This window comes from Scyliorhinus canicula, chromosome 9 (assembly GCF_902713615.1).
Source record: "Scyliorhinus canicula chromosome 9, sScyCan1.1, whole genome shotgun sequence".
Taxonomy (NCBI): Eukaryota; Metazoa; Chordata; class Chondrichthyes; order Carcharhiniformes; family Scyliorhinidae; genus Scyliorhinus; species Scyliorhinus canicula.
Genome location: NC_052154.1, coordinates 129706742 through 129720403, shown reverse-complemented (window position 1 = coordinate 129720403; position 13662 = coordinate 129706742). Strand labels below are relative to the sequence as shown.

Sequence of the window (13662 nt, the reverse complement as noted above, 5' to 3'; positions counted from 1 at the left end):
TAAAAAGGAAATTAGGAGAGCAAAAAGAGACATTACAAATAGACTGACAGATAAAATAAAGGTAAATTTAAGTTGTTTTACAAGTACATTAAGGGTAAAAGGATAACGAGGCAAAGAGTAGGGCCCATTAAGGACCACAATGGTAATTTATGCGTGGAGCCGGAGGATGTCGGTAAGGTTGTAAATTAATACTTTGTGTCAGTGTTCACTCATGAAAGGGACAGTGTGGGTTTGGAAGGACTGTAAAAAAATTAAAGAGATTAATATAGACAGAGAGGAGGTCTGAGTAGTCTGGCAGGAGTAAAAGAAGACAAACCTCCAGGGCCAGATGAATGTATCCCCGGTTGCTGAGTGAGGCAAAGGAGGAAATAGCAGAACTGCTGGCAATAACTTTCAATTCCTGTCTGGTCACAGGAGAGGTGTCGGAGGCCTGGAGGATAGCCAATGAGGCACCATTATTCAAGAAAGGAGGAAGGGATAAATCAGGAAACTACAGACCAGTCAGTTTAACCTCAGTGATGGGGAAACTATTGGAAGCAATTCTGAGAGTCAGAATTAATTTGCATTTTGATAGGAAGGGATTAATCAAGAACAGACAGCATGGCTTTCTTAAGGGGTGGTCATGTCTGACCAACTTGATTGAATTTTTCAAAGAGCTGACCGGGTGTGTAGATGAGGGAAATGCATTTGTCGTAGTTTCCTTGGACTTCAGCAAGGCTTGTGATAAAGTCCCACATGGGAGACTGATAGCGAAGGTAAGAGCCCATGGGGATCCAAAGAAATTTGGTAAATTGGATCCAGAATTGTCTGAATGGCAGGAAGCAGAGGATGATGGTCGAGGGGTCTTTTCCTGACTGGAAGCCTGTGTCCAGTGGGGTCCCACAGCGATCAGTGTTGGGGCCCTTGCTGTTTGTGGTTTATATAGATGATTGGGATATGAATGTAGGAGGGTTGATCAATAAGTACGTGGATGATATGAAAATTGGTGGGGTGGTAAATAGTGAGGAGGATAGCCTTCGATTGCAGGAGGACACAGACAAGTTGGTCAGATGGGCAGATCAGTGGCAAATGGAATTTAGTCCAGTGTGTGGGCAGTACAGTAGCACAAATGGATAGCACTGTGGCTTCACAGCGCCAGGGTCCTGGGTCCCAGGTTCGATTCCCCGCTGGGTCACTGTCTGTGCGGGTCTGCACATTCTCCCCGTGTCTGCATGGGTTTCCTCCGGGTGCTCCGGTTTCCTCCCACAAACCAAAGATGTGCAGGTTGGGTGGAATGACCATGCTAAATTTCCCATAGATGGGGTAATGGGAACGGGGCCTAGATAGCATGCTCTTTCAGAGGGCTGGTACAGACTTGATGGGCCAAATGGCCTCCTTCTGTACTGTAGGGATTCTATGATTGTATGAAAGGGTCCAGCGGAGATTTGCCAGGATGTTGCCTGGGCTGGAGAGTTTTCGTTATGAAGAGAGATTGGATAGACTTAAACATAGACATAGAACAGTACAGCACAGAACAGGCCCTTCAGCCCTCGATGTTGTGCCGAGCCATGATCACCCTACTCAAACCTACGTATCCACCCTATACCCGTAACCCAACAACCCCCCACCCCTTAACCTTACTTTTTAGGACACTACGAGCAATTTAGCATGGCCAATCCACCTAACCCGCACATCTTTGGACTGTGGGAGGAAACCGGAGCACCCGGAGGAAACCCACGCACACACGGGGAGGATGTGCAGACTCCACACAGACAGTGACCAGCCGGGAACCGAACCTGGGACCCTGGAGCTGTGAAGCATTTATGCTAACCACCATGCTACCGTGCTGCCCTTTGGATTGTTTTTGTTCGAGCAGAGGAGACTGAAGGGAGATATGACTGAGATGTATAAGATTATGAGGAGCATAGATAGACTTGACAGGAAGAAGCGTTTCCCCTTGGTGGAGGGATCAAATACCAGGGTGCATAGATTCAAGGTAAGCGAAAGGAGGTTTAGAGGGGATGTAAGGAAACTCTTTTTTTACCCAGAGGGTGATGGGAGTTTGGAACTCGCTGCCTGAAAAGGTGGTGGTGGCAGAGACCCTCATAACATTTAAGAAGTATTTAGAAGTGCATTTGTGATGCCAGGGCATACAAGGCTATGGGCCAAGGGCTGGGAAATGGGATTAGAATAGTTAGGTGGTTGTTTTTGACTGATGCAGATTCAATGGGCCTCTATGATTCTAACACATGGGATTGGCTTAAATATATTGGTATGGATTGAGAATTGGTCAACAGACGGAAATAGATTGGGAATAAATGGGTCATTCTCAGGATGGCAGGCTGTTACTGGTGAGGTACGACAAGAATCAGTACTGGGGCCACACTGTTCACAATCTAGATTTGAATTTGGGGATCAAATGTAATATTTCCAAATTTGCTGATGACTCAAAATGAGGTGGGAATGCAAGTTGTGAGAAGGATGCAAAGGGGCTTCACGGAGACTTAGACAGACTAAGTGAATGGACAAGAACATGGCAGGTGGGATATGACATGAATAAGAGTGAAGTTATTCGCTTTGGTAGGAAAAAACCTAAAGGCAGAGTATTTCCTAAATGGTGAGAGGTGTTAATACCCAAAGGGACCATGGTGTCCTTGTTCATGAGTCACTAAGATCTAGCACACAGGTACGGCAAGCTATTAGGAAGGCAAATGGTACGTTGGCATTCATTGATTTGAGTCCAGGAGTACAGGTGTCTTGTAATTGTATAAAGCCTTGGTGAGATCGCACCTGAGTATTGTGTACAGTTTTGATCTTCTTATCTGAGGAAGGATATCTTTGTCATGGAGGGAGTGTAGGAGAGATTCACCAGACTAATCCCTGGGATTCTTTTAGAGGAAAGATTGAGGAAACTTGGTCTGTATTCTTTAGACTTTCGAAAAATAAAAGGTGACCTCATTGAAGCTTACAAAATCCTTGCATGGCATGATAGGGTAGGTGTTGATGTTTCCCCCTGGCCGCTGAGTCTAGAACCAGGGGGCGCACTCTCAGAATGGTAGGCCATTTAAGACTGAGGTGAGGAGGAATTTCTTCATTCGGAGGATGGTGAATCATTTTGAATTCTCTACTGCATTGGGCTGTGAAAGCACAACCATTGAGCATGTTCAAGATAGAAATTGAGAACCTACATTATTGTGAACCTTTTCTTGTTGCATTATGATTCCAAAACGGAGTGTAATTCAAATTTATTTCACTCATTTCAACGTTGGTTTTCAAGTTGAATCTTTAATTGCATTTTTAATTGTTCCTTTACAGTTTGATGTTTTGTCCATCGCCTGCATAATTAAAACCAAATAGCATTTAACCCCAGGAATTGAAAGGAATTTTTTTCTTGTACTTCCTTCCCAGTGACACATGCCATGAGCTGTTGGGGCATGTTCCTCTTCTGGCTGAACCAAGCTTTGCTCAATTCTCCCAGGAGATTGGCTTGGCTTCTCTGGGAGCATCGGATGAAGCAGTTCAGAAACTAGCCACAGTAAGTTACATTAATATTGTGATTCAATGTGGAACTACAGCTATATGATGTAAGGGACTGATTGTATTTCAAGTCTGTCCATCATTGATTCATTTTACAGTGCTACTTTTTTACTGTGGAATTTGGTCTGTGTAAGCAAGATGGCCAACTCAGAGTCTATGGAGCTGGCCTGCTGTCTTCTGTCAGTGAACTCAAGGTTAGTATCACTCTAAACAAACCAGTGAAGGCAGACGCATTTGGGTGGCATAGCAGCGCAGTGGTTAGCACTGTGGCTTCACAGCACCAGGGTCCTGGGTTTGATTCCTGCTTGGGTTTGTGTGGAATCTGCATGTTCTCCCCGTGTCTGCGTGGGCTTCCTTGGATGCTCCGGATTTTCTACCACAATTCCCAAAAGGTGTGCTGTTAGGTCATTTGGACATTCTGAATTTTCCCTCTGTGTACCCGAACAGGCGCCGGAATGTGGTGACTAGGGGATTTTCACAGTAACCTCGGGCAGGATTCTCCAACCCCCCGCCGGGTCGGAGAATCTCCGGGGGGGCCAGCGTGAATCCCGCCCCCGCCGTCTCCCGATTCGGCGGGGGCGGGAATTGCGCTGTGCCTGTCAATGGGCCCCCCTCCTGGCGATTCTCTGGCCCGCGATGGGCCAAAGTCCCGCCGCTGTCATGCCGGTCCCGCCGGCGGGAATCAAACCACTTACCTTACCGGTGGGACCAGGCGGCGCGGGCGGGCTCTGGGGTCCTGGGGGGGGGGTGGGGGGGCACGATCTGGCCCCGGGGTTCCCCCCACGGTGGCCTAGCCCGCAATCGGGGCCCACCGATCGGCGGGCGGGCATGTGCCGTGGGGGCATTCTTTTCCTTCCGCGTTTGCCATAGTCTTCACGATGGCGGATGCGGAAGTGACCCCCTCCCCTGCGCGGGGGGTTGACGTCAGCAGCCGCTGATACTCCGGCGCTTGCGCGGACTTCTGCTGGCCAGTGAAGTCCCTTCGGCCCCGACTGGCGTGGCACCAAAGGCCGTTCCCACCGGCCGGCGGGGCGCCAACCACTCTGGCACGGGCCTAGCCCCTCAAGGTTAGGGCTTGGCCCCTAAAGGTGCGGAGAAATCCGCACCTTTGAGGCGGCCCGACGCCGGAGTGGTTCACGCCATTCCACCCTGCTGGGAACCCCGTCCCGCTGGGTAGGGGAGAATCCTGGCCCTCATTGCAGTGTTAATGTAAGCCTACTTGTGACAATAAAGAGTTTTTTATTGCAGTTGTTTATTTTATTTTTGAGGAACACTAACCTGCTCTTTCTGTAATGTTTTAGCACGCACTCTCAGGAAACACCAAGGTGAAGCCTTTTGACCCAAAAGTCACAAGCAAGCAGGAGTGTCTCATCACCACTTTCCAAGATGTTTATTTTGTTTCAGAAAGTTTTGAAGATGCAAAAGAGAAGATGAGGTGAGCAGAAGGACTAGTAGAATGTGGTAGTTGAGGACTGAATAGGACAATAAACTTTCAGCCATGGTTTTTGTACTTAAATCAAGCTCAAGTTGTTGCAATAAAAACTGCCTATTAGCTGTAAGGGTCCAAGTAAAATGGGTTGGTGCAGTGTCAATTCAATCCTTATCAGCTGCTACATTATGCTAAAATCCCTCCAAATTAACATTGTGGCACTAAATTAGCATCTTAATTAAAATGTAGATTGGTTGTGCAAAATGGAAACAAGTCATACTGATGAAGTTGGTTGTTTGTGTGAGGTTGAGGCTATGTCATTATTGAGTGAGTAAAAGGGACTTTTACCTCCACAAACCTGTTCTATATGGTGACAATGAATACCCAAAACGCCAAATTCTCTATTATCCAACAGTGACATCTACAAAGATGCATTTTCAAAGACTTCATTAATCAACAGAAAATATATTTATTAATAAGAATTGTACAGCAGTCTCATGGCTATCCCTAGCTCCTGCAATGTTTCTCTGCTAAGGAGCTCCTCTCACCATGAGGTGATTCTACTCTGAGTCCCGATTGGTCACACAGGCCATGTGACCCTTACTCTGTTGTGCTGCCCTTAAAGAGGCAATCACCATAACATCCCTTACCCAAACTATAAAATTCACAATAAATAATGCGGTAAGGTACCCTCTTTGTGCAAGGAAAATCTTTAAATAGCAATTCAGCTCACTCTTACCATCTTGTTGAAATAGACTATGAGTGTAATCAATCTGTTTAGGCGATTTGAAGAAATTATGAGACTGCTGCCAACACAAGTGAAGGGACACTTGGTTGAGCCCGGCATAGCAGAAATCTCTCGGGTTTGATATTTGACTTATCTGATCTCAGCCCAGGGTTGGGAAAGACACCACAATTGGCAATAAAATTTTCTCCAATTATGGAAATGAAAACCATGGTTCCTGCTCCTGATCCCTATCCAAAGACCCTTGCTGGAATGTACACATGCAGATAATAATTATAGGCCAAGAACATGCTTCTCCCCTTTTCTGTCGACTTCTCCAGAAAACAATGACATTTTAACCCTCTGGTACCTTGTTCAAGTTGCCACCCTTCCTGTCTTAGCCTTTATATTCAATGTTCAGAGGGTATTTGGAGCAGTGTGTTACAGCCTGGTGGACTGATGTAGCTTATTTGATATCTGAACAGCACTAATGAGAGGGAGGTAATGAACAATAACCAGGAGTGGGAACCCCGGACTGCTTTTCCTTTTCATCCCAGGTACACTGAAGCTATATTGCTTTCCCAGCTGAGACCAGCTCGTTTAACGTAGGGTTGTATTCTGGGATCTTCTGTCCAGTCTACCTTAAGAACAGGTCTATTGGTGTGGTGATACAGATAACTTTCTAATCTCTGTTTATCAACTTTGTTTTTCAAGGGAATTTGCAAAGACCATCAAACGCCCATTTACTGTGAGATACAACCCATACTTACAGAGTGCAGAGGTTCTGAAAGACACCAAGAGCATCAGCAACATTGTACAGGAACTTCGTCAGGAACTCGATACTGTTTCAGATGCTCTCAGCAGGATTAATAAGCAATTTGGCATCTGAGCTCTTCCCCAGCCCCTCACTCCCACCCTAACCCCTCACCCCAATGCAAGTCCAACCCTGTTTGTTATTCCTAAGGTGTAATTAGATAACATCCTGATTAATATACAAAACATTAACCTGCAAAACCACAAACTCTGAAAACATTCCCAATTTCGAAACAATCTGCATTTGGAAAGCAAGCATGCTATCCATGTACAATTAGCTAAGGATTCAGCAGAAATACATTAACACTGCTCCTTCAAGTTGCTATGTTTGCGAAATCTCAATACTGAATGAGCCACCTCGGCCCAGATATTTGAAGGTATGGAAGTCAGGTTGTCAGGTTCTGAAGAAAGACCACAGTATTGAAAAGTTATCTCTGTTTTTCTCTCCCCAGAATATTGCTAGACTTTCCATAATCTAGTACAGTTGCAGCTAGAACACCAGACTGACAGTTTCCACCATTCATATTGTTGGACCTTTTGCAATAAAAAAAAGTGGATGGCAGCATGTTCTTCATTTCCTCATTGCCTATGATTAAAATAATGTTGATAAAATGGCCACCTTTGTGATCGTGAGAGAATTCCCGAGGAACATTGCTTAGTTATCAATAGTTCTATGATTGCAATGAGCAAATTTGGCCAATGTGCATTGCCTGTTACAGAAAATATCCTTCACACTTGCAGCTTCAAGAAACTGAATGCTGAATTAACATCTGCCTGTCCTTTGGTGGTTAGTCTAATGTTCAGGCCTGCTGCTGTAATGGGTGGTCTTCATTGAAATAAATGAAGTATTATATGAGTTAAATCCTGATTATTACTGTAGAATAGCGTATGTCGGGCTAGCCAGAGAGCAAAAATATACATTTGCGAAGAAGATGCCAGAAGAGACTCCTCCATGAAAAGATGCACTTGGGATAATCTGCTTGAAGGGATACAAACTTGATTTCAACAAAAGTGGAAAATCTAACAAAAGTGTCATCAACAAGGTAAAAATTCTGACACTATAAGGGCACACAATTAAATATTTCTGGGGTGAAAATCATAGAATTAACGAATCCCTAGAAGGCCATTAGGCCCATCGAGTCTGCACTGACCCTCGAAAAGAGCATTCTACCCACGTCCACTCCCCCGTCCAACCTGCCCTAACCTGCACATCCCTGGACACTAAGGGGCAATTTAGCATGGCCAATCCACCTAACCTGCACATCTTTGGACTGTGGAAGGAAACTGGAGCACCCGGAGGAAACCCACGCAGACACGGGGAGAATGTGCAAACTTCTCACAGTCACCCAAAGCTGGATTTGAACCCGGTCCCAGGAGCTGTGAGGCAGCAGTGCTAACCACTGAGCCACCGTGCCATCTGGGTCGTTCACATTTTTCAATTGGATTCCCTGGCCACTGGCAGGTTGTTTATCTGGTGGGAGCCTGAAGAATTCCATTGAAGGTGAAAATTTAGAATGGCTTTACATCCCCATCAGCTTTTAATCCCATTGCATCTTCCCACAGGAATACGGATGCCAGAAACTAGCAGATATTCCTGCCATCCAGTGTTACTGAGAATAAATGAGGAAAATGTATTCTGACATATTTCTATCACTTGCGTGACATTTTGCCTATTTTTAATGGGGAAGGCATATCATACTCGCAATGACGTTTCCGGTAGTGGGTGAACGGGGAACTGGGTGGAGTGGAATATCTAGGTTGGAGTCTGTAGAGGTGTCACATATGAAACATGCAGTGGGCACTGGGCTGAGAAAATTAGAATATTGGAAGGGTGAGCTTTGAAGGGCACATCTTTTTATGTTATTAAGGCATTATAATATAAATTTGGAGGATTATCTGAAGATAATAATAAGTGCTGAATGTAATCCAGCAAGTGACTTCAGGTATAATCATCACACCTTGGAGAGACTGAATGTCGCCTGATACAGCTATGCCTCTGGTACGAAGGCCCGCACTATCCATGCTCACTGAGTTTTGCAGGTTAATGTTGGCAAACCCTGGTTATCGCTAGTACGCTGAATGAAATCCAGCTGCTTCGCAATAGTAGCCACTCTGAAAATTTGGAAGCTTCTGTGTGAGTGGTTTCCTTATCCCCTTGCTGCCTGCAGTAGTATTTTCATATTGATTGTTCCGTATGTATGTGCATGCATTTGCTATCACCCGTAGCTTTACTGCTTAGAGAATCACTTATATGTAACTGACTCTTCAGTTTCTGCCCGTTACATTGAGTGGCTGCATAGACTCAAGAGTACGATCTCTTCTTGTGAGGTTTCCATGCGCAAATAGAGGATGGGTCTGAGTGCTAGCTGATTTGATGTGCGGGGGGGGGGGGGGGGGGGGGGGGGCGGATTTGGGATAGTTTCCAGCTTCTGCTTGTGACTCCTGCCAGAAAGTACATATCGGCTGTTTGAAGACACACTCAACAGCAACAGGGTTGGCAGTGAGTCTCCCCCTCAGAATTGAAAAGTCTTGTTGACATTTACTGTTTAAATTCACGCATGAGAGTGGTTTCTTGGGCAAGGCACTGGATGGCTATGCAGTAGCTCAGGAGGATCTGCCTCTAGAAAGAAGACAATGAAAGTCTCAGGGTGAGATTTTCCAGCTTTCCTCACAGGTAGGATTTCCAGTCCCCTTACAGGCAGTGGGACAGATGAACCACGCAAAACACTGTGTACATGGACAGAACCGGAAGGTCCTTCCGGTGGCCAATGGCAAGTTGCGTCCGCTGCTGGAAAACACACTGTGGGGAGGGGAAATTCTGCCCCCAATCTTTGAAGAACACAAATTTAATTTAAGTTCTTAAACAATCAGATGTGAGCTTAGTCCTACATAGGTGACCAAAGGGAAAAGTTATGGGGGGGGGGGGGATTTTCTATGCCCCCTGCGGTGTGTTTCTTGGCGGAGGAAGATGGCCCACTGGTGGCCGGCAATGGGATATTTTGGGCCTACTGATGCCAATGGGATTTCCCATTGAATTCATCCCACGCCCTTGGGAAATCTACTGCGGGGTTTGCCGTCGGCGGGACCGGAAGATCTTGCTGCCGAGAATGACCAGAAAATCCACCCCACCCCCCCCACCATGTGATTTTTAGCTGGAGGATAAGTTTGTGTGAAGGCACTTTAGTCTGGTGTTACCCATAAACATCTTGTCAAGGGTTACATTCTCACCTAGTAATGGAAGATCATCGAATACTGCACCATGTAATGATGGGATGCATGGTGACAGAGTGATGGATCTGAGCCTGTGATTCACACACATTTCAGGCATTCCACGGTGGAAAGTTGCCCACAGGAGGTTGGGACATCCTTACAGGAAGGGAAACAATACTGGACTTAAGTTCAGTTCTTTGGGGGCCCATTTGCTTGCTGGGTAGACCTGGGGTAATTGTAATTGAACGGAAAAAGAAAAATTGAATCCCAAATTGGTTAACGTTCACAATGGGAAAGGCTTTTGAATGAACTCCCAGATTAAAATGAAGCAGGCAGCAATGAGCATCACTAGTATAATCTAGCACTATGCATAGAATTTGGGACTAATTGTACACAAATGGGATCATGCAGGGAGAGTCTGTAGCCATCAGTGTATGTATAATGAACATTAATAGTCTAAAAATGACAATTAGGTTGGATCCCATGTAGGCACAGTGTTCAACTGTATAATTCTTGCTAGACTCTAGTACTTTAAATGTGCTTGTCCTCCTTGTGCCAAATAACCTGCCCAACATGCTTGTACTTCACTAATAAAGGACAACTTTACCCAATCAAATTACTGTGTTCAATGACTGAGCCAAATTCTCAATGGTGGTGTAATAGAGTTTTCCATTTTTCAGATGAGGTAAGTGTACATGCTACAACACAGATTCTATTTATTAAATGCAAAATAATTTTATTCATTAATTATGGCCAAATCATATCTTACTGCCTTTGCTGATTCATTGTACATCTGATGGCAGACTATCACAGATACTTTACATGTAACGGGTTGATTGCAAATGCTCACTGAAGGAAGTAAACTTTCATATGAGCAGGAGGGAGATGTTATCTGGAGGTTGCTTGAACTGTTACATCCTTTTACCTTTGGTAGTTGCACTCTCAGTCCTTTCTGATCAATGAATATTCATAGCTTACTTTCTCCTCTGGCTTCGAGTGGAGCTTCCACATATCTTTTGTTGTTGAAGTTCCACAAACGCCCTTTTAAAATTTATTTTGTGGAAAGCACTTCTTTTTCCCCGCAGAATCTCTTAACTGTTAATCTATAGCCCAAATTGGATTAGATTTAAATACCGCTCCCTTACCCAGGGGCGATCTTCTAACTCCTCTCTCCTACACTGTTAGATAAAATGCAAAACGAAATCCTCCTCTCATGTCAACCCATTAAGTTCTCACTCTTGCTCTCTGTTTTATCAGTATAAGCTTATCCTAAATTCACAACAATTGATCCTACATATTTCCTCTTTCCTACACCCTCAACCTTGAAATCAAGGCTTGAAATCTTTGCAATCTATCTCTTCAAACTCATTCTCAGCACCTTGAGCTTGGAACTCTGGAACTTCTTCAGTATTCCTCACCTCCTGTTTGGTTCAAATCTTAACTAATTACTGAATTATTTTGGTTCTCTCCTAATCTCTTTGATCCTAGTAGTGCCCTGCATGAGCAATTGTGAATACCAATAATTAAATGATTTGTGCAATAAATCGTTACTCCCACTCATTAAATTTAGATTAAATAAACGTGAGACAACCTGTGTGTAAACATGAAAAAATATCAATACAGTATTCATGGCCTGAAATTTTGGGATTGTATTGATGTGAAAGGGAGATTTTGACTTGGCAAAAATGAAGGGACAGCGATGTAATTCCAAATCAGAATGGTCTTGGGGGGGGGGGGGGGGGGGGGGGGGGGGGTCTTTCAGGTGGTGATGTTCCAATGCACCTGCTGTGCTTGTCCTTCAAGGTGGTAGAGGTCATGGGATTGGATGGTGCTGTGCTGTTGAAGGAGGTTGGATGAATTGCTGCAGTGCATCTTGTAGATGGTATACACTGCTGCCACTGTGTGTTGGTGATGGAGAGAGTAAATGTTTACGGTGGTGGATAGGGTGTAAATCAAGGATGCTGCTTTGTCCTGGATGATGCCAAGCTTCTTGAGTATTGTTGAAGCTACAATCATCCAGGCATGTAGAGGGTATTCCATCACATTCCTAACTTGTGACTTGTAGATAGTGGCCAGATTTTGTGGAGTCAAGAGGTGAATTACTTGCCACCGAATTCCTAACCTCTGAAGTGTTCTTGTAACCAAAATATTTATGTGCAGAATTTAACATAGGCAATGGAGGCCTCGCCCAGAGGCTGACGAGCCAACAGAAAGTCTGCATCACCTTTATTCAGGAAGGGCTGCCCAACTAATTAATTTGGCATCAAGATCAAGGACCCATAAGCAGAAGTCCCATCCACTGAGAACTGCCTGCCAATCAGTGACTGGCAGATCCTCATTGCTTGGCACACCCACTCCTGGTAATGCACCCACACAAGGTCTATAATTGGCAAAGAATCCAGGCCACAAATGAGAGGTGGCAGGAGATGGAGGTGGTGGGGTTCATTATGCTAGCAGATACTCCAACTCTTTTTACGTAGCTCATGATTGAGGCACCCCAGCTCAAGCATGGACCCAATTTCATTCTTGCTAGTGAATCTAAATCAAAAAACACCCTTGGTTTCTGATAACCCTATGGTCCTGATCAATAGCTTCTTTCCAACCCGTGATCTAGTCAACTGTCTGTCTCAAAACCTCTACCAAGCTGATTGCCTGTTTCAGTGAGAACATCACAGAGATGAACACAAAACAAAATAAAAACCTTGCAATATATCCCCATGACAACGTGGTACACATAGGATGTGCCAGATAAAGATTAAGAACAAATTAGCTTTATTTTCAAAACAGCCTTTTGATTCTGGGACCCACACAAATAATTTATATCTCTAATGGGGACAACTGCAATCTTATCAGACTCACTGGCTCCATTAGGAAGCTAAGAGAAGATCAGCTATTTATTGTTTTCACACCTCTAATTCTAACTCCTGTGATCCTGTGAGGAGAGGTGATGGCATAGTGGTATTGTTGCTGGATGAGTAATCCAGAGACCCAGGATAATGATTTGGGGACCCAGGTTCAAATCCCACCGTGGCAAAGTCTAATGATGACTGTGAAACCATTGTTGATTGTCATAAAAACCCATCTGGTTCAATCCTTTAGGGAAGGAAATCCTTACCTGGCCTACATGTGACTCCAGACCCACAGCAATGTGGTTGACCCTTAAATCCCCTCTGAAATGGCCTAGCAAGCTTCTCAGTTGTATTCAAATGCTGTGAAAACACACAAAAAAAATGAAACCGGACAGCATCAACCGAGGCACAGGAAATGACAATGGCAAACCCTGTTGACCCTGCAATGTCCTCCTTACTAACATCTAGGGGCTTATAGCGAGGTTGGGAGAACTGTCTCACAGATTAGTTACACAACAGCCTGACGTGGGTGGCATGGCGGTGCAGTGGTTAGCACTGCTGTCTCACAGCGCTGAGGACCCGGTTCAATCTGGGCCCTTGGCCCTGGGTCACTGTCCATGTGAAGTTTTCACATTCTCCCCATGTCTGCATGGACCTCACGCCCAAACCCAAAAAGATGGTAGGTCGATTGGCCACAGTAAATTTTCCCATAATTGGAAAAAGTAATTGGGTACACAAAATTTATTTTAAAAAAAGCAACAGTCTGACAAAGTCATATTCACAGAATCATACCTTCCAGACAATGTCCCAGGTAGCACTATTACCATTCCTGTCAGACCGGCAGGAAGATCCAGCAGAGGTGGAAATAAAGTGGTATGCAGTTGGGAGGGTTGCCCTGGGAGTTCTCAACATTGACTCTGGACCCCATAAAGTCTCATGACTTCAGGTTAAACACGGGCAAGGAAACCTCCTGCTGATTACTACATATCGACCACCATCAGCTGATGAATCAGCACTCCTCCATGTTGAACACCACTTAGAGCAAGCACTGAGGGTGGCAAGGACACAGAATATACTCTGGGTGGGGGACTTCAATGCCCATCACCAAGAGTGGCTCGGTA

General features: G+C 44.9%; 1 protein-coding gene across 3 annotated transcripts in view; it reads left to right on the top strand.

Moving 5' to 3' along the window:
- The window catches only part of LOC119971683 (tryptophan 5-hydroxylase 1), a 70045-nt gene extending 62701 nt beyond the window's left edge, over positions 1–7344 (top strand). For all 3 annotated transcript variants that reach the window (XM_038807567.1, XM_038807569.1, XM_038807568.1), the window contains 4 exons: positions 3388–3514; positions 3615–3710; positions 4818–4951; positions 6384–7344. In XM_038807567.1, the coding sequence (XP_038663495.1) occupies positions 3388–3514; positions 3615–3710; positions 4818–4951; positions 6384–6558 (532 nt within the window). In that variant the 3' untranslated portion in view covers positions 6559–7344. The remainder of the gene's footprint in view (positions 1–3387; positions 3515–3614; positions 3711–4817; positions 4952–6383) is intronic.
- The last annotated feature ends 6318 nt before the right edge of the window (positions 7345–13662 follow it).